General features: G+C 36.8%; 1 protein-coding gene across 1 annotated transcript in view; it reads right to left on the bottom strand.

The window, feature by feature from the left end:
- LOC122792709 (cubilin-like) overlaps positions 1-19,220 on the bottom strand; it is a 3,134,001-nt gene that overhangs the window by 36,008 nt on the left and 3,078,773 nt on the right. The window contains exon 67 of the mRNA XM_044060295.1: positions 16,924-17,159. Coding sequence (XP_043916230.1) covers positions 16,924-17,159 — 236 coding nt within the window. The remainder of the gene's footprint in view (positions 1-16,923; positions 17,160-19,220) is intronic.

Raw genomic sequence — 19,220 nt, 5'->3', positions numbered from 1 at the left:
AGTTGTGAGCTTCAGACTTGTAAGCTTTCGATCATCTGATATAGACCCCAGTTATTAAGATGTGTCTCCGCACACCTGTTATAGGTTTAGGAATAATATTTAGGATTGTGGTTTGCCAGGAAAAGGTGGTCTTCTCGTACCCCATTTTTTTCCATTTGAGCGAGAGCACCATAATTTATATATATTTTTTTCAACTCCAAAAGATGTGGAGTAAATCTGCATGCTGGAGGGAACAAAAAGGACATGTTAGTTTTTGTTGTACCAAATTTAAATAGAACCGCTGGAGTATAGTAGGAATTATTATTGATCATAAGTTGGGTTTAAATCAAATTCCTGAAAGGGGTTAGGTTAAGGGTATTCTGAATAGCTTCATATTTGGACTCAGTAGAAATTCACCTTGAATGTCATCCCAGTATTTGGAGTATAAGAGCGATTGTTGATATCTGATATTTATTAAGAGCTTGTAGGCATGAGATATCATTTTGTTCCTAAGGGAAACGGTTTTGATAATTGATTGTGCTTGAGTTACATCTTGTTCACTCACTTTGGTGTTGTGAATTTTTGTTTTATTAATAAATTGTCTTAACATGGGGTCATATCTACTCGGGGCCCCAAAAAGTTCTTTAACAGCAGCAAAGTTCTTAGAATGGTAAAAATTCCATACTGTGGCATTTTTAATTATGGGAAGGCTAGCTAGGTCTACCATTTTATTATTAATTTTTATATTTGGGTTTAAGTGAATTGGTTGGAGAACAAGGAGAGTATCCTATAGATTAATAGAACGTAGCAATACTTGAAAGATATTAATTTTAATTTTTAATGTAGGTAGAATTTTAGATTTGTATTCACTGCCAAGCATTAAATATGGGATAGAGTGAGGCTTTAATTTGAGTGATTGTACATACTTGCACCAGATTTTGACCCAGACTGGGGTCCATGTATCGACCAATGCTTCATTGTTCACAATTTGGATTAAACAGCTTGCATTTATCATATTATAGTAAAGACTAAAATTGGGGAGGCTCAATCCACCTTTTTCTTTTGGAAGCATTCATTTTTTTATAAGAGATTCTGGTTGATTTAGGGAACCAGAGGAATTTTGAGATGGCGGTTTCCATTTTATTGAAAAAAAAATGGGTATATTTAAATTTATGGAGTTTAGATGAAATTATATCCTGGGGAGAATGTTAATTTTAACAATGGCAGTTTTTGACAGTAAGGATAAATTGATATTTTTTCATCTGGATAGGTTGTTGTTGATTTGTTCCCAGACTCTACTCAAGTTAGGTTTCATTAAATCCTGATGTGTGTGTGCATAAAGTTTATTCCTAGATATTTGATTGAATATTTAACAGGTATGTCAGATGGGGGAAGTAGGATTCCAGTTGTTTACGAGGATTTCATGGGAAAAATAGAAGATTTTGTGGGATTTAGTTTATAGTTAACAGCAGTGGAAATGAGAGTTATTGATTTACGAATTTTATGGAGATTGCTATTTGGGAATTCAAAGTAAACATTTAAATCATCTGCAAATAATGAATATTTTATCTCAGTGTTAAAAACTCTTGGCATATGATGATATGTTTTTTGGCTAATGAATAGTAGGAGAGGTTCAAGCTAAGTATTAAAAAGATATGGTGAAAGGGGGCAGCCCTGCCTAGTTCCCTTAGTAATTTTAATAAGTTCGGACATTGTTTCATTGATGTACAGGAAGGTAGAAGCATTGTTGTAAAGCATTCTAATAGTGTTAATCATAAAATCAGGGAAGTTGAAGTATTGCAAGATTAGATATAAGAAATTTAGATCCACATTGTCAAAAGCTTTAGTGGCATCAAGCGTGAGGGCATATCTCGGATGGTTATAATTTTTAAGAAATAATATTATTGCGTCTAAAGTGGGAGTATTATCACATAGCTGTCATTGTTTCATGAAACCTATTTGCTCAGAGGAAATAACTGAAGCTGGTACCTTCTGCATTCTATTCACTAGGATAGACGTCAACATTTTTATATCTATATTAATGAGAGCAATGGGTCTGTAGCTAAGAGGGCGCATGTCAGAATTAGGTTTCAAGATAAGGATTGTTTTAGAGTTGTTCAAATATTGATCAGTAATCCCCTTTAAGATGATGTAGTTGTAGAGGTTAAGAAGAATTTTAATAAGTTGATCATTGAAAATTTGGTGCTTTGTTAGGTTTCAGCTTTTTGATAGCTAACTTTATTTCATTTAGAGTTATAGGGCTAGCCAATAGATTATGTTGTGAATGACATAGTTTGGGAAAGGGTAGTTTATCCAAAAATTCTTTGTAGGTATCCTTATGAGTTTGATTTTTGGGGTTGTAAATATCACTAAAGAGTTCTGTGAAGGAATTAGCAATGTCATAATTTCTGTATAGAGTTTTCCCTTTATATTTTAATTCAGATATATAGTTTAGGCCATATTTGATGTTTATTAGTTTGGCCAGTGCTCAAGAGGGGGGTTGAGCCCATTCCGAGTATCTATACAGGAGCCTTAATTCGGCTAAGGATTGGTTTTGTCGATAAAAGGAGTATATTTCTTTTGAGTTTCATGTAGTTTATTTTCTAAGTATGGAGAGTAGTTATTTTAAAGTTGTAAATCAATTTTCTTGTACTCATCAGTAAGGTCAATGATATGCCTTTGCTCCTTTTTTTATAAAAGGCTGCCTTTTGTATAAGTATCCCTCTGATAACAGCTTTGGCAGCAGCCCATTGAACATCAAAAAGGATGGAGCACACATGGGTTTCAAGTTCAAACTGTTTCAGATATTGGTTAATTTCATTTATAACATCATCTTTTTTAAGGATATTACTATTTAATGTCCAGGTGGGACTGCTACCGTGGCCATTAATGTGTTGTGTTGGGTTGATGCTCAGAGACACATTGAAATGATCTGAATTAGATCTTGCCTCAAGGACAAAATTATTAATTTTATTTGAGAATACATCTGAAATTAGGAAAGAGTTAATTCTAGACCAGACTTTATGAGATGCCGAGAAGTAGGTATATTTAATTGCCGTTCTATCATGATGAAAAATTTGAAATGGGTCAATTAAGTTGAAATTATTTAACAAGTCTTGAATAGATGCATTTAATTGGGGTGTTGCTTCCTGTTTTTGTTTGAGCTGTCATTCAAGGGGTCAATAAGTGCATTCCAGTCACCACCTACAATAAAGAAATGGTTAGTATACTATAATAATACATTGTGAATTTCATAAACAAATAGATGCTGGTTGGAACATGGGCTATATATGTTAAGAAAAAAGTATAGGGCAGTTAAATTGAGGGTAAGAACAGGAAAATAGACATCACTGACCATTAGGATCTGATTTAGTGGTTAAAATTTCCCCAGGGAAGTTTTTTTTAATTAAGATGGCTGTACCTTTCAAGGAAAGACTATTTCCAGCTGATATTATATGACTGATCCAATTTCTTTTCCTATCATTATTCCATTGGTCATCTGTCAGGTGTGTCTCTTGTAAAGAGAAAATATTAGATTTATCCTCGTAAATTAGGTGCACAATCAATTTCTTTTTTTTTATTATCTTGAAGACCATTTATATTCCAAGTGTTGACTTTAATCATAATGTTTTAAGATTTAAGTGTAAAAAGAAAAAAAAAACTGTGTAAGTATTTTTAAAGAAAGTGATTTGCATGACCTTTGTCAGTATATTAAGCATAGTGTTAGATGATGTCTTATTGACTAAAAAAGGTAGTTTGAATAGAGTGGCATCCAAGTACCCTACCTCAAACCTAGCACCTAACCACAAAACTCCCTGAAGTGATCTAATATTACAAACAAACAAATGCATATTACATGTTACGGGACATTGTTGTATGTATAGACTAGCATTAGAAAGTAGCAGGGAGAAAAGCATACTAATCCCGATATTCCAAGTGTCGGCAAGCATTGGACTGCTCACCCCCTGCCACTCCATAAAAGAATTATAAATTAAAACTGAAAATAGAGTATTACCAAAGGCATCATGTCTCTGGATAAAGTACCTTGAAGATTTACCTTAGATACCATGAAAAGCATGCACTAGTCAGAATGTTAAGTCTATGCACTAGTCAGGCTATTATCATTAACTCTATGCCAAAGTTAAGGTAGTTAAAAACCACTAGAACCTGACCTAGGTATGACAAACTACTGTAATTGCCCTTCAGCAAAAGCATGGATACACAGATCAGGAAGCAAATAGTATACTTAGGTTTTAGAGTATGCATCCTTTGCTTATGATCATGACCAGCAAAATAGTGTCCAATCAAATCTATTAGACTATCCATTAATAATATATATCCAGTACAGACTGTCCTCCCTCTGACAAAATAAAACCTTAGCTATAAGTGTGACTAGCGGCCCTAGTGTGCAATTGTAATATGCTAAGTCAAGGGAAGAAAGAACAACAGAAGAGGAGCATAAAAAAAAAACATTGGCATCAAGTTGCATTGCAACACCTATGTTAAAACAAGAACAACATGCATACATATTAAAGCAATCTAGTGCAATCAATTATATCTAATGCAGCATAAATTAAAAAGAAAGCAACCATCAAGACATTCCAATGCAATCCAGCATGGGTGTAAGAATGCATGTTGGTAAGATTTCTAGTAATTCAGTACCCCTTAGTTTAAAAAGCTTTAGTTAACTGCCATAAAGACATACATACATACATACATACATAATAGGTGCTCATTTCCCTTTCATAAAATTTAGGAAATGTTAATTAACCCATATGTGAAAAATATTTGCTAGTGTACTTTCTGAGATGTAAATGATGAGATATGAGTGTGGGTGGGGAAAGAAAGAAACTTTATGCAGTACACTCTAGCAGAATACTAAAGCGGCAGCTTCACTGTAACATTTAAACATTTTTTTTATTGTGTGTTCCCCACTACCCAACCTAAAGCCCTGTACACATCATTAGTAGTAAATTAGTAAAGAGAGTGTGGGGGGGGGGGGGTACACACAAAAATGTTATGTATAAATGTAAAAGTGGTACTTGAACATTATAAGAGGAAAACATATGTACAGTACTTTTAAAACCATTACCCTGCAGCTACTGGAGGGCACAGGATGCCTGGTAGCAACAAAGAACAGTTATTTTAATACAATATAGCCTATTTCTGACTGTAACAGCAACTACAGCAATCCCAGTGATGCACTGCTTCATTTCTGGCGACCTCCCGACCTCATGACATGATCTGCCGGCATTCCCATTGAATTCTGGGTAATTGAACTTTGAAACAGCTCTGGAAGCCCGGGAAAAGGCTTGGAGTGCAAGGCAAGGCCCAGGAAGGCTGCAGAGAGCCCTCATGACAGGTTTGAACATTACTTACACGACCAACATGGAAAATGACCTCCGGGAGAGTAAAAAAATACAGGAAACACCCAGCTGTACTCCATGTAAGTCAATTTACAGTTAGAGATGAGTCCAGCCCAAAAAGAAGATGTTTGGTTATTTCTTCAAGTTATGTAAGACTTTAACTTGATAAGAAAAATACACTTTGATTTAGATTTTTAATGCCATTTAATGAAAAAAATGACAGTTTAATTGCATTTTATTGTATATTTTGAGCCATATACATTAATCCTGACAGGAAAACCATTTTCAGCAAGATAGGTCAGAGTTAAATATTTGTTTATTCTTCCTTCTCTCTCTCCCTGGAACTCATTTGCTTAAAGCCTTTTAAAGATATAGAAACATAGTGGTTAATTAGCTGGTTTAATTGTTAAACTTATAACTGGTTTACTGCTCAGGTAATTCATTGATACGTGGCTGCGTATTTTCCAGGAGGAAGCTACTTTTGTTGCATTCAATTCATTGAAAGCTCTCATGAATGCTTTTTTTGCTTCATCCACTGTGTGAATTATATATTTTTGGTCATTGTGGTGGAAGGAGAGGGTAGCTGAATACTTCATTTGAAAACGTGTTTTCTTTTTAATTAAAAATGCACAGAAAGGAGCTAGAGCTTGCCTTTGAACCTTGATGGGTTGGGGAAGGTCCTGGGAAACTGTAACTGTGTGTCCTGTCCATGTAATAGTGCTTTTCTTTTTTGCAGCCATAAGAATTATATTTGCATGTGCAGCGTTTAGTAACCTGGCATACATTTGTCTAGGAGCAGTTTCAGCTTGTGTTCTATGTAATGCTCTGTGAGCTCTTGCAAATACAATGCCCTTAGTTAGAGCTTTGTTGTCAGTAATTGTTTCGAAGATTTCTGTTAATATGACCATTTTTGAGTCTGGTCAAACTTTTCTGGGATACCTCTTATTATAATCTTATTTCTTCTACTATGTGCTTCTAAATCTATTATTTTATGTTGCAGATCACAGATAATTTTGTCATTTAAACTTACTTTTGCTTGTCGATCCTGTATTTTCTTCCCATTTTCTTCAGTTTTACTTTCAGTGAGGTTAAGCCTTGTAATTATTTGATCCAGATTAAAGACAAGAGTTAAGCTTGTCTGAGAAGCTTTTTATCTCATCCTGGAGATGTTGCAAGGCTAAATATTATCCACTGTAAATGCAGGTCCCCCTTTGGTTTTGGAGGCTCCTTTATTAGATTCCTGTGTTTTAATGGTTTTCTGTCTCTTAGATATTACATCCTTCTCCGGGTTAACTATAGAGGATAGTTTTGTCTTTGCTGTTAGAGTTTCCATAGAATCTTGCTGAGTAGTCATCTTCGGCTTAATTTCTTTTAATATTTAGTATAAATTGGTACTATATGACTTGGCCTCTTTTCCTTTTACTCTCTCAATTCCAAAACTCAGTTTTTGAAGAGAGGCCTGTCACCATGTGGCTGCATCCACCCAGTCAGTCACTGAAGATATAAGCACAGGATAAGTCAGGTAAAATGTTGAAAAAAATCCAAAAATGTTGATGATTTCCTTTTTCTTGAAAGCCTGTTGATCAATATTTATCACTTTTTGTAAAATTAAATGCCATCTCTTATCATTCTTTTATTTTCTTCTCATGTACAACACACACACACACAAGATCCCCTCCATCTATACAATCTAGATCTATTACATGTCTTATTATATTATTAACTATATTACTCTTGCTAATTTGGTGTTTAAAATGTTTTAAATTCTTTAAAATGTAAAATTATGATGTAATTGCACGCTCCCAGGCAAACCGATAACACCATGGAGATTGGAGAAATAAAGGCAGTGCCCCCCAACCACTCCCACACTGGTTTATTGGCCTTGTTAAGTAACCCTGCTCACCAAAACCACTATAAGTGTAACTCCCAAAAGCTAGCTAGTTCATTCTGAGCAGCTAGGAGAGAATCAAGAAGTTTTTGTACCATACAGGACTGAGAAATATAAAGGACTCTTTGGATTTACAATTTTTTAGACTCCAGTGTCTCTTTAACAACAGCAGAGTTCCTGTATTGCTTTATATATCACCTTGTGGGTTCATCGAAATTAACCTTATTTTTTGTAGCCTAACAATAGCCCTTCTCAGGACTGGAATTCATATACCAAAATAGTCCTTTTAAGGACTAACTTGAGGGCTATTACTAACAACCTAACAAAAGTCCTTCTAAGGACTGTAATACTGAGACCTAAAAAAAGTCCTAATGAGGACTAACTTTGAGGACTTACACATCTCCAAGAAAAGTCCTTTTAAGGACTGTTGCTTGTACCAAACACAGCAAAAAGTCCTTTTTAGGACTAAGGGGACCTCTATGCAGGGGTGACTGCAACAATTACATACCTTGCACCTTCACAGCTGAACAGACCGACTAACTCAACCCTAATTTTGGACTGTAGCACCACCAAAAAAGTCCTTATCAGGACTAAGAGGACCCCAGCACAGGACTGGCAGCCACGATTCCTCGAGCAGGCCCTTTCTTGGGCCATAACACCACCGATTATTCATCCAAAGGTAAGGTACTGGGCCCTTACCTTAAGTCAGAGGTAACACATAGTGTTTTCCATTTTAGAAATTAATTCTCTTGGATAACCATCTAGATATAGTCTGTTTAGAAACTGGTTGTACTTTTTCATCCCTTCATAAGAAATAAAAAGTTATTTGTTCAGTGTGAAGTGTTTTTGTTTAGTATCTGAGCTGTCTATAGTATTCCAGGGAATGTAGTAATCTTCCTCTCCTATATTTTAGGTTGGAGAAAGAAAACAGGAAAGTGAATAGTACTGATTCAGAGTGAAATCAGATACTACATTAAGCATAAAAAAGGGTTAGTTTTAATAGTAAGTCTATATTCAAACACTATTCAAGCCAAGGTCAGAGCAATAAGTAAAGCTGACTTCCATGTGACGGACTTTAAGGAAAAGCTAGTTAAAGGCTCATATGGAGAAAAAGATAGTTTCTCAAAATAAAATTCAGATCTCATGATGGAGTCACCTGTTTCCTATGTGATCTAATATTTAACATCCTTTTAAAACCATTTAATTGGAAAAAAGTGGAAAGGATGGACCTAAGACAGAGACGTAGAAATAGCTGAAAGGTGAACTTTGAGTAGTATAAGATAGGCCAGAATGAAGACATCCACAGAGGTACTGGAGAACTAGTTGTGTCCCTGTCTGGGATGGATCCTTGTCTCTTGTTCAGCACCAACTAGAAAATGTTTTCTATTGGTTAAATATGATTTGTAAGTGGCAGGTTTTCTAGCCTCTTTTAATACATGTTGCTGATGCATATCCTCTGCAAACAGGTACCTAAATTGGATCAAAAAACTATCATCCTAACAGTCAAGTTCAGGTTCTGAATGTTGGGGTGGATGATGTCCTAAGTAGAAATGTTCTGTAAGGAACTATTTGTTCAGTTGCATGAGAAAGGAGAACCAATGTTTTCTGGGCCAAAAAGGGAGACTCGAGGAGAACCTTGGGGGAGTCTTTCTTGATCTTTAGTAGAACTCTGGTTATCAAGGGGAAGGGGGGGCTTAACAGAACATCCACATCCTTGGGGAAAAATAAATTTGTTTTCCTGGCCTGTTTGCAAGGAGTCCTAGTACAGAAGTTGTGCAGCTGTTTGTTGTGAATGGAGCCAAACAGATATGCTTGCTGAGTTCCCCACAGATGGAAAATCTCCTGGAAGACCTCTGGGTGTAACATCCATTTGTGAAGGTATGACTTAGATTTGTTCAGAGAGTCTTCAATATAGTTCTGCTCTAATGGGATGTAAGTTGCCTGCAGGAAGAAACTATAATGGGATGTCATCTTCCAGGCAATCATGGCTAGCCAGCAGAGGGGGTAAGATCTAGTCCACCCTGTTTGTTTCTGTACCACATCACTGTGGATTTTGTCTGTAGTCACCAAAAGTAGTCTGCCAATCCACAGCTGATTCAAGCCTTTCAAGCCTTTTATGAGGGCCATCATTTCTTTGAGATTGATGTGCGGGTTTTTTCCCTAAAGTAGGGATCATAACTACCCAGTATATTTAATACTGCTCCCCAAGCAAAGTCTGAGGCATTTGCTGGTACAGACCAAGTTGTAATGGTTGCAGAAAAAGGTAGGCCTGGGTTTGATTCATACCTGTCAACCGTACTGAATCTCTCGATTTTCCCATTTTTGAGGCCCAAATAATGTGGTGTCATGATTCCCCAGTGGCATCCCTTAATTTCTGAATTTCCCAGCTTTTTTTTTGTTTCATTTTTTTCCAGAATGACATCATCACGTGGAGGTGTGTGCAGTGACATCAGCTCTGTCTAGCCTGTCAGAATTCTGTAATGGGCCTTGAGTTTACAAGAGGGAAGAAGGGCGGGAACATGAACACTGAACTGCTTCCACATTTATCCACTCAAGCTGCTTCTGCTCTGGGCCGTGAAGTTTACAAGAGGGGTAGGAACATTTATTTCCATTCAAGCTGCTTCTGCTCTGGGCCAAGAGAGGCAGGAACATGAACACTGAGCTGCTTCCACATTTATTAAGCTGCTGCTTCTACATTCTGTTCTGTGAGCTGCTTCCACATGTATTTCCATTCAAGGCAAGCTGCTGCTTCTACATTCCATTCATTCCAGCCAAGTAAAGCACTTTACAGTAGAACACTTGTAGATGTGCTGCTGTCATTCAGAAGTTGCGTGCAATTTGAATTGTGTTTGAAGTAATTTCCATCTTGCACTGTATTATTCATTTGAAGTACTGCTGCGTGTGTGTGTAATTTCCATCTTGCATTGTATTATTCATTTGAAGTACTGTTGTGTGGGGGGGGGCATTTACAAGAGTGGTGGGACCGGGAACATTTATTTCCATTAAAGTTGCTTCTGCTCTGGGTTGTTTACTTCCATTCAAGCTGCTTATGCACTGGATCGAGGGGTGGGAACATGAACACTGAGCTGCTTCCACATTTATTTCCATTCAAGGCAAGCTGCTGCTTCTACATTCTGTTCATTCCAGCCAGGTAAAGCACTTTACAGTAGAACACCTGTAGATGTGCTGCTGCCATTCAGAAGTCATGCGCAATTTGAACTGCATTTGAAGTAACTTCCATCTTGCATTGTATTATCCATTTGAAGTACTGCTATGTATGTGTGTAACTTCCATCTTTCATTGTATTATTCATTTAAGTACTGTTTTGTGTGTGTGTGTGTGTGTGTGTGTGTGTGTGTGTGTGTGTGTGTGTGTGTGTGTGTGTGTGTGTGTGTGTGAGTGTGTGTGTGTGTGTGTGTGTGTAAAATGCCCCAGATAGATAGATATACCTGGTGGTTAGAGTTACTCAGGCTCAAACTCTATACCTTGGGTACAAGAGGCAAAAGCCTGAGATCTCCACCCATACCACCACTTGATTGAAGGAGTTCTTCTAGTGCTCAAAAATACAACTTTTTCCACAATATCTGGAATATGTCTGGCTCATAGTTTCGGTCTGTTCCTCAATTTGGATCGTGCAGGGGTAGTGTTGTTGCCTCACAGCAAGAGGTTCTCTGGTTCACTTCCCGGCTGAAGTGCCTTCTGTGTGGAGGAGTTATAGCTCTCAACTGTCAAATTTTCACATAACGTCTGGAATGTGTTTGGCTCATACTTTTGGTTTGTTCCTCTTAAAATTTGGATGGCGCAGTAGTGTTGCCTCACAGCAAGAGGTTCTCTGGTTCAATTCTTGGCTGAAGTGCCTTCTGTGTGGAGTCTGCATGTCTTCCCTGTCTTTATGTGGGTTTCCTCTGAGTGCTACGGTTTCCTCACACAATACAAATATATGCGTCTGAAGCATTTTTCCCCAGGCCTCTGCTGACAATTAGCTTAGTTCCAAGTTGAACTTTCCCAGTAAACAAATGTTAAAAACCATACATTTTATTTTATTCTGGCAAATCAGTGAGAACTGAATTCACTAAATAATGATAGCTATTTAAGTTTGTCTTCCTATCTTTTAGGAAGCACATGGTAACACATTTTATTCTAGCAACTTTCTAAGATTATACAAGCAATGTTTAAAATGTGTCCCCGGTTTTGGGCCTTTGCCCCCCCCCCCAACAAATTTTGGCTTTTTTCTGATTTCTTGTGCTACACAGTTCTTCAGGAAAAGAGAAGATTAGTGCTGCTTATGCAAAGCCTACTTGCATTGTTAATAGCACAACAGGTAGTATACTTGCTTTTGCTGCAGAAGGCTGTGAGTTCTAGTCCCACAGTCTGTAGATGGATTGATGATACTGTACTGTGTTATACTTTTAAAGGGGGTGGACACTGCAGTCCTGAGAATGTCCTCCTTTGGCTGAGATACCTATTAACCATGAACCTGTTATCAGTTTGCCATCCATTCTCTATTGAAATATTACTAGCTTATCATGTTTTAATGTAACATAGGCAATTTATTCCTCAAGGGCAACAGGCAGTTTACTTGTAGACAAAACAATGAACTATAAAGTTGTTTGTTAGCAGCAACCTAGTTACAGATCTCTAACATGGAATTTAGACGACTTTTACTTCTGCAGACTGCAGAGATTGTGCATATTTACTGATACTGGTGGATTGTAGAAGTTTGAGTAGACTTTTATGATGGAAATGTTCTGAACTGGGCAGTTTTGTCATTATTGGTTCATGCATTTTGTTTCATTGCTTACTGGAAAAAAAATGTTCAAGCAATAAATTTAAAATTCGCTCTAACAAGTGTGCTGTATTATACCAGGAATATAATTTAATAAAATCAGGAAGGTGTATCACAGAACACATGCATGCTTCTTGTTTCATGTGCAAGGGGCCTATGATTTGAAAACAGCCCAAAGGTAAACTTTATCCACCACTGGCCAGATGCATTTTTTTGGATGTGGGTTTCAATGTTGTTTCAATGAATGTGAGTTTCAAGGGCAGAGACGTTTTAATGCTATGTCTATTTTCATTGTGAGATTGTATTGCTTTATTTAGCACATGTGTATTAGTGTTTGTGCTATAAAATGTAAAATAAAATCCAAATAATCATTGTAGAAGTAAAGCAGTCTGCACATTAGTGTTTATGGTAAATGGGACAGAATAGCCAGGTAATGGGACATTGGAATGGCTGCAGGGGGACTCTGGGGCCATATTTTGGTTGTACTTCAGTTTGCATTTGAAATTTGGTATCCTACAATTCCATTGGAGTGGCTGTGGTTACATAATTATGTATGCACATTTTATGTTAATCAGCATACTGATTTGTACCTATTTTTCATGGGCCTTTGTCCAGATTTTTTATGTTTCCAGGTTGAGAGGTATGGCTTGGTTGAATCTGGTTTTCTCACCATAGTAGTTCTTTCTTGACAAATTCCAAAAGTGGCAGAGGAAAGGATGACAAATGCTGGTTTTGATCCCATAATGATTTCAGGATCCACTTGATTTTTTTCATGTAATCTGGCTAAAGAAACAGAATAGTTGAAGTCATAGATTCTCAGTATTCTGAGATATTCTTTTGCAAGCATTGGTGAGCCAGATCTATGAATTGTAACTGATAGAATGATACCTTCTCTGGCAGTAGATAAACTATCATGAGAGATGGTGAGGCAAACATCCAGATACAGAGAGCTGTGGATTTCCTGTTGTTGGCAGAAGGCAACTAATTGACCCAGGCATTTTGTAAAAAGCTTGGCACCATGGAGAGTCAAAATGTTAAAAATGTTAACTGCAAATGTAATCCAGATGCAAAAAATATGAAATAATACCTATACTCTGTGGATACAGTTGTGATAGTATTGCATCATTCAGATCAAAAGTTACTAGAAAAGTCTCATTTGAAAGAAGGGAAAAACAGACTGTAGGGTTAACATTTTGAACTCTGGAATTTTTAGAAAAATGAATAAACCTTTAAGGCCAATTATTTCAGGTGACTTCTTTCTTGGGTATTAGAAAAATCCTGGAGTAAATCTCCTTTCCCCACTGGGACTTGGAAACAGGCTGTACAACACCCTGTGCAAACATTTTAGACAGTATGATTCACTGGGGGGAGAAGGATTCCTTATTTTGGACATATGGATTCCCACTGCCATTTGTAACCATTTTGGATTATTTCTAGCACCCAAGCATCTAATGTTATTTGCTCCCAAGAAAGTAGGGCAAGAGACAGGTTACTTCCTACTTTGAGGATATGACTGTGGTGGAAGGAGGGGAAGGAAGAATTAATTAAATAGACATGTATGCTTCTTTTATTGAGCAGACTGTTGAGGGACATTTCTTAGTGCATCCGTGTATCCCTGCCATTTCTTTTTGTATTGCTGATATACAGATTTATGCTGCATTGGTTTACAGGGAACTTTGAAAAAGGACCCAGGGTTGGAAGAATAAGCCCTACTACACTTAGATACTGATGACTGAACAGTTGTTTTATTCCATGTATTATCTTGCCTCTCTTTTCTCTTTTTCAAGCACTTCCTATTGGGAGAGGTAAGAACTTGGGATTTGACATCCTCTATCAAACTGTATAACCTGAGCCAGGCATACTTCCTCATTACAGATCCTGAAGCTGCAACTATAGAGAATGCATCAGCTACATCACAGGAGCATTTCAGGGAACGCCTTGTTACCTGTGATACAGAAGAGAATACATTAATCAGACAGGATTTTGGTAAGAGACTTTGTAAAAAGGTACCTATGTAATTCAGGCAGCTTTCAAAGTCTGTCAGACTTCTTAGCTGCTGGGAAATGAGCATTAGGGGAAGAACAAGCAGAATTAAAAGCATCCTTGTTGGAATCCTAGGGGTTTGAGAAATCAATATTAAAAAAGTCATAAATCCTCTTTTGCATATCTGAGATTACTTTTTCCTCCCATTTGAACACATATTTCATTTTGTAAATGGTATCTGAGAAAGAACTCTCCTCAACAGAAGAATCAGAAAAGACCTGTTCCACAGATTCTGATTCAAACTGAGGCTAGAAAGCAGACATGGGATACATAATCTATGCCTTCTTTCTCTGAATCTGAAAAACACTCTTCCTAAAATGGCAAAAGGGGATCTTTTTCACTTGGAATTAAGTTCAGCAATTCAAAAAAACTGAAAGCTCTAAACAATCCTTTTGCAAATTTATACCACTCCTTTTGAGAACCCTTAACATTGGATTGAGTGGAAAGGGGAGAAAGGTGCTTTGTCTTCTGAGATTTCTTTTGGGAATGTCCAGCTTTATAGTTTTGGATGTATAAACCATCTGGACCTCCATGTTGGAGCCTGTTACCTCCTTTCTTGTTAAGACCTGAGGTATGCTATCCAGATCTTCAGACAAAAGAAAATGATGTTCTGTCTTCTCAGTAGTAGCATAACGTCCAGTCTTAATGAGTTTGCTTAACTCTGAACCTAGTGTGACTTCCCATGGAGCAACACCAAAGGATTTCAGAAGACTGGACTGAAGGCCCAAGGACTCCATGGTGGCCCCAGAGGATTTATCAGTCCCAGGCTAGAAAAATGAGGTGAAAGCCTGTGTTCCTTCTGAATTGTTTCTACTGGTTCTCTTCTGTTTACTTGCCTGAAGGGGGACACGACCTTTTGAGACTGTAGCCATGGAGAACTGAGTGAGGGCTTTGGGTCACTAATATTATGGCTGTTTAGCCAACTGCAGATAGCCTTGGTTGTAAATGAAAGATGAATATTGCAAGAATGGACATCATTAAACTCCCCCGGACAAAACAGACATGCTGTGTGGGAGTCATTATAGGGGATCTGCTGACTACAGATACATTTTCCTCTTCTGTTAGACATAAAACAAAAGATTGCCTACAATGTTTTGTCAAAAAAATTTAAAGGAATGTACCCAGAGGGGCATTTATCTGCCCAGAAAGCTGAAGTATAATTTGGCCATCAAAACTGAAAGTTAAAGTACAGAAGAGACATCTGTCAATGGTAAGAAAGTTTTGAAATTTTGACATCTGTGCATTCCCTTTTATACCAGCACTTTCATGTTCTAACAGACATACGTTGCACAAGGAAGGTGCCCAAAACCTTCTGCATATTGGCCGGACATCCAATCCCTGGCAAGATTCATCAGTTATAGCTTTATGCTACAGCAACAGATCCACTGATGAACACAGTGAACTACCTCGTTCAAAAATTCATCCTCCTCTCCATTCACTGCAATGTGCGTCAAAAGAAACAAAGGCCAATCTGCAATCACAGTTCCCATGTTATAAATATGCAGTTTAGAAGTCATAAAACATGATACCCCAAACAGGACAAAAATGTAATCAGACAACTGCAGCAGGTACATTGAATGAAAGCTTTCTGCAAAATGACTGAATACTAGATTCCCTTAAATGTTTATGCAGTGAGACTGCTATGATTCAGTTTCCTGCATTGAAACTGACAGTATTAAAACTACATGATTCCAAACAGTGGTAAACAGTGCTAAGAGAGAGAAATGCTAATGCCACTGATACTAGTAAAAGATACAGTGTAAATGCTGGGTGTAACGTGGGCTGCACAGAACGTGGGATTGAGTTAAATTGTATCTCTGATACATCTCCAATCATACTGGTTTTCCCACTCTGATTTTACAGCCACTTCAGGTGTGAGCAAAACAGCAGGAGTGACACTCCTAGTGTTGATTATTGGAATAGTGACTCTTAAAACAGGATGTACTTTATCATCTCACAAAAGTATCGGCAGTCTGCAATATATGCGCAGATCTGCCCTTCACGAGTAGGTCCTTATTAACAGAACGACCTTCCAGATCATTACTTCCTAAGATATAAACTGTAGTCTGCAGGTACTCCTCCTGCCTCCTAAGATATGTGCCAGATATTTGCTTTTGTTTTAATAATAGGGGTGGCTCTTTTGTGTGAGTTATTAGGGTTATCTATAGCACTTCTGTAAGACAGCATTTACTTTGACTACAGCATGTTAGATTTTTGCTCATTAAATTGTATAATTTATGTGAATTTGCATGCATACACACACACACACACACACACATATATATATATATATATATATATATATATATATATATATATATATATATATATATAAAATCAAACTGCAGTTTATTAAACTGCAGCCAACTGAAGCCAAATGATCGAACCTCAAACTTAAGAATCTCTGAGATAGGCTTTACCATGGGTATCACAAGGATGCATGTCCCACACAGCTTGCAGTAATCTCCCAGGTGTGCTTTGCCATGAGGTCCAGTGGAGGAACAAGTGCAACACTTTTGATTGGTTGTGCCAGAACATTGTGATTGACTACTTGTCTATACAGAGTTCAAACAACTGGGCTTCAATTTTATATATATATATATATATATATATATATATATATATATATATATATATATATATATATATATATATATATATATATATATATATATATATATATATATATATATATATATATATATATATATATATATATATATATATATATATATATATTTATAGGATGTTATAGCATAAATTAATTAAGTCTGTATTTACTGTTTCAGTGAACATTCAATGACATGAATGTATAAATGGAAAGTGTTAAAACAATGGCAGCAATGCATATTTACACTTACAATGCCACAGTAAGGCCCTCGTACTGGTGAGGTGGCATCAGGCGCATTGTAAAGTGTCAGGTAGTTGTGCACACAGTTACCGGGATCATCAATGCTCACAAACACAAATGTGATGGTAATCACACGACCTGAAGGTGCTCTGATTCTCCACTCGCAGTCTGTGTTATTTCCATATGTTCCTGGGTATTCAGGACTTGTGAATGAGCCATGGTCTCCAAACAATACGCCGCCACATTCTAAAGAAAAAAAAAAATTACTTACATTTTCATCTAGTAGTTTTCATCTCATTTTGTACAGAATATTTATGTTTTTATGAGGCTGATATAACAAGAAGTTTAGAAGTCCAGTTACTGTACAGCATGCTTTCTGTCCACTGTTACAAAGTTTACTAGTCCAGCTCATTCTAGTCTATGCCACTATTTTAGCATATTTCCATTTCATATCCACAGCTCCTTAGGCCATCAACATATTGTTTGGAGATGCCTTCCTTAACCAAGTGACTAACATGCTAATGACAAGCAGTATGTGAAAATGCAAGATGCAAGAAACAAAATTAGTCTGTTTAACAAAGATGCACTGCAGTGGAGATATGCACTAGTTATTTGTCACTTGTTATGCATATATTTCATTTTTATATTCATAATTTCATAACTGACTAAGCAACATGTTCTTCAGGCATAATGTGAAATACCATGGTTGGAGACAGAAAAATATACACTCACTGTTATGTAGAATGGTCTACATTCAAAATGATGCTAGCTGTCACTCAAGAAGAAATGCAATATTTTATAATACTGTCAGAACCCAGTGACATATCTGATGAAACCTTAAATGACTAGAGAAAACTGTCACTGATACTTGCAATGTAATTCTAAATTTTTAGTTTTATAATATATTACCATACTGATATAAAGACTTTCAGTGCATTGAATATTAGCACTGTGAAGTTCAGAATATAATTACTTTTGAATGGTTGTTTTTTCCTTGATGTTTCAGGAACTGTTCAGGAATCTAAGGTCTTACATAGGCTGTTGGAGAAGTAACATTCCACAGCTGTTAGTTATGAATGAGCTACATTAAGTTTTACACACTATTTGGCCTTTTTCTGTTCATGTGATTATAACAGTATACTTACTACTAGTGCCAGTTCCTAGGCCAACTTCAGATTAGATACTAATCATGCTTATGCCCTTGTCAACTACCTTGGCCTGTTTGTAGAGTGTTTGCTTATCTATATGACTCACAACCTCCTACAACCCACAATAGATAAACGCAGGTGCTCATCTGTCTCTCTGGTCATCTTCCTTGTTCCCTTTAGTGAGTTTCTAATGTCATATGATTTGAACATCAATCCTCTAACCTCTGCTTTATAAGTTAAAAACTAAAATAATCAGAATCCTTCTGGTAACACTACATTTTGAAGCCCACCTAAACAAATCGTTATGCTGATGATCATTCTGACTTTAGAACGGTCATAACCCTTACACCAGTAGTGAACTGAAAATCTATACATTACAAAGCATACTTAGCAATTCTGAGATTAGCAGTGTATGTAGATTTCCAGCTGTCAAACCCTGCAAAATGTTTTGCTCTTACAACTCCCCGACCTTCAGCTGGTATTTCTTTCATCGACAAAACCCACATTGTAGATGATACATGTTCTTGCTGATTTGCTTATAATTTTAAGGACAATGATGAAGCCATTATAAGCTTAGTGTTTTGTGTGACAGCTGGATTTAGAAAACATGTACTTAAAGTCATATAAATAATATTAATCAGGTGGCTAGCCACAGTAGAGTTAGTGCCAAGTGTGGTGCCTTACGTAACTATATGTCTGATAAATATTTTCATAGTGAAAATATTCTGAGGAGGGGACAGTACTGTACGGCTAAGTCCAAGCTCTGCAATGGCACTACTCCTTAGATTCTTTGTAGGTCATACTGCAAAATGGCTGGGAGGAAATATTCATTTCTTTCGGGATGATACATGGATATGTAACAGGGTGATACATATGGGTGGAAGGAATGACAAGTCTGACAGATCTAAACAATGAACAAAAAACTGTGCATTCAATACAAATAAATATATAGTCTATCCAGACATATCTTGGAACATATGAGGAGTGTTTGTACATTGTAAAGATAATTACCATTTTCAAGCTGCACTATTTCATTTTATTAAGCACTGAGTTACTCGAGCATAGCTTGCTTATATGTTGTCTAAAAAGCTACCTTTTATTTTTGCTACAGTATTTGCCTATCTAGTATGCAGTGTACTAATTAACAAAGTAGTGGATC

The sequence above is a fragment of the Protopterus annectens genome, chromosome 2.part0, assembly GCF_019279795.1.
Source record: "Protopterus annectens isolate FY-2018-M chromosome 2.part0, PAN1.0, whole genome shotgun sequence".
NCBI lineage: Eukaryota > Metazoa > Chordata > Ceratodontiformes > Protopteridae > Protopterus > Protopterus annectens.
This window is presented reverse-complemented; position numbering and strand designations above follow the sequence as displayed.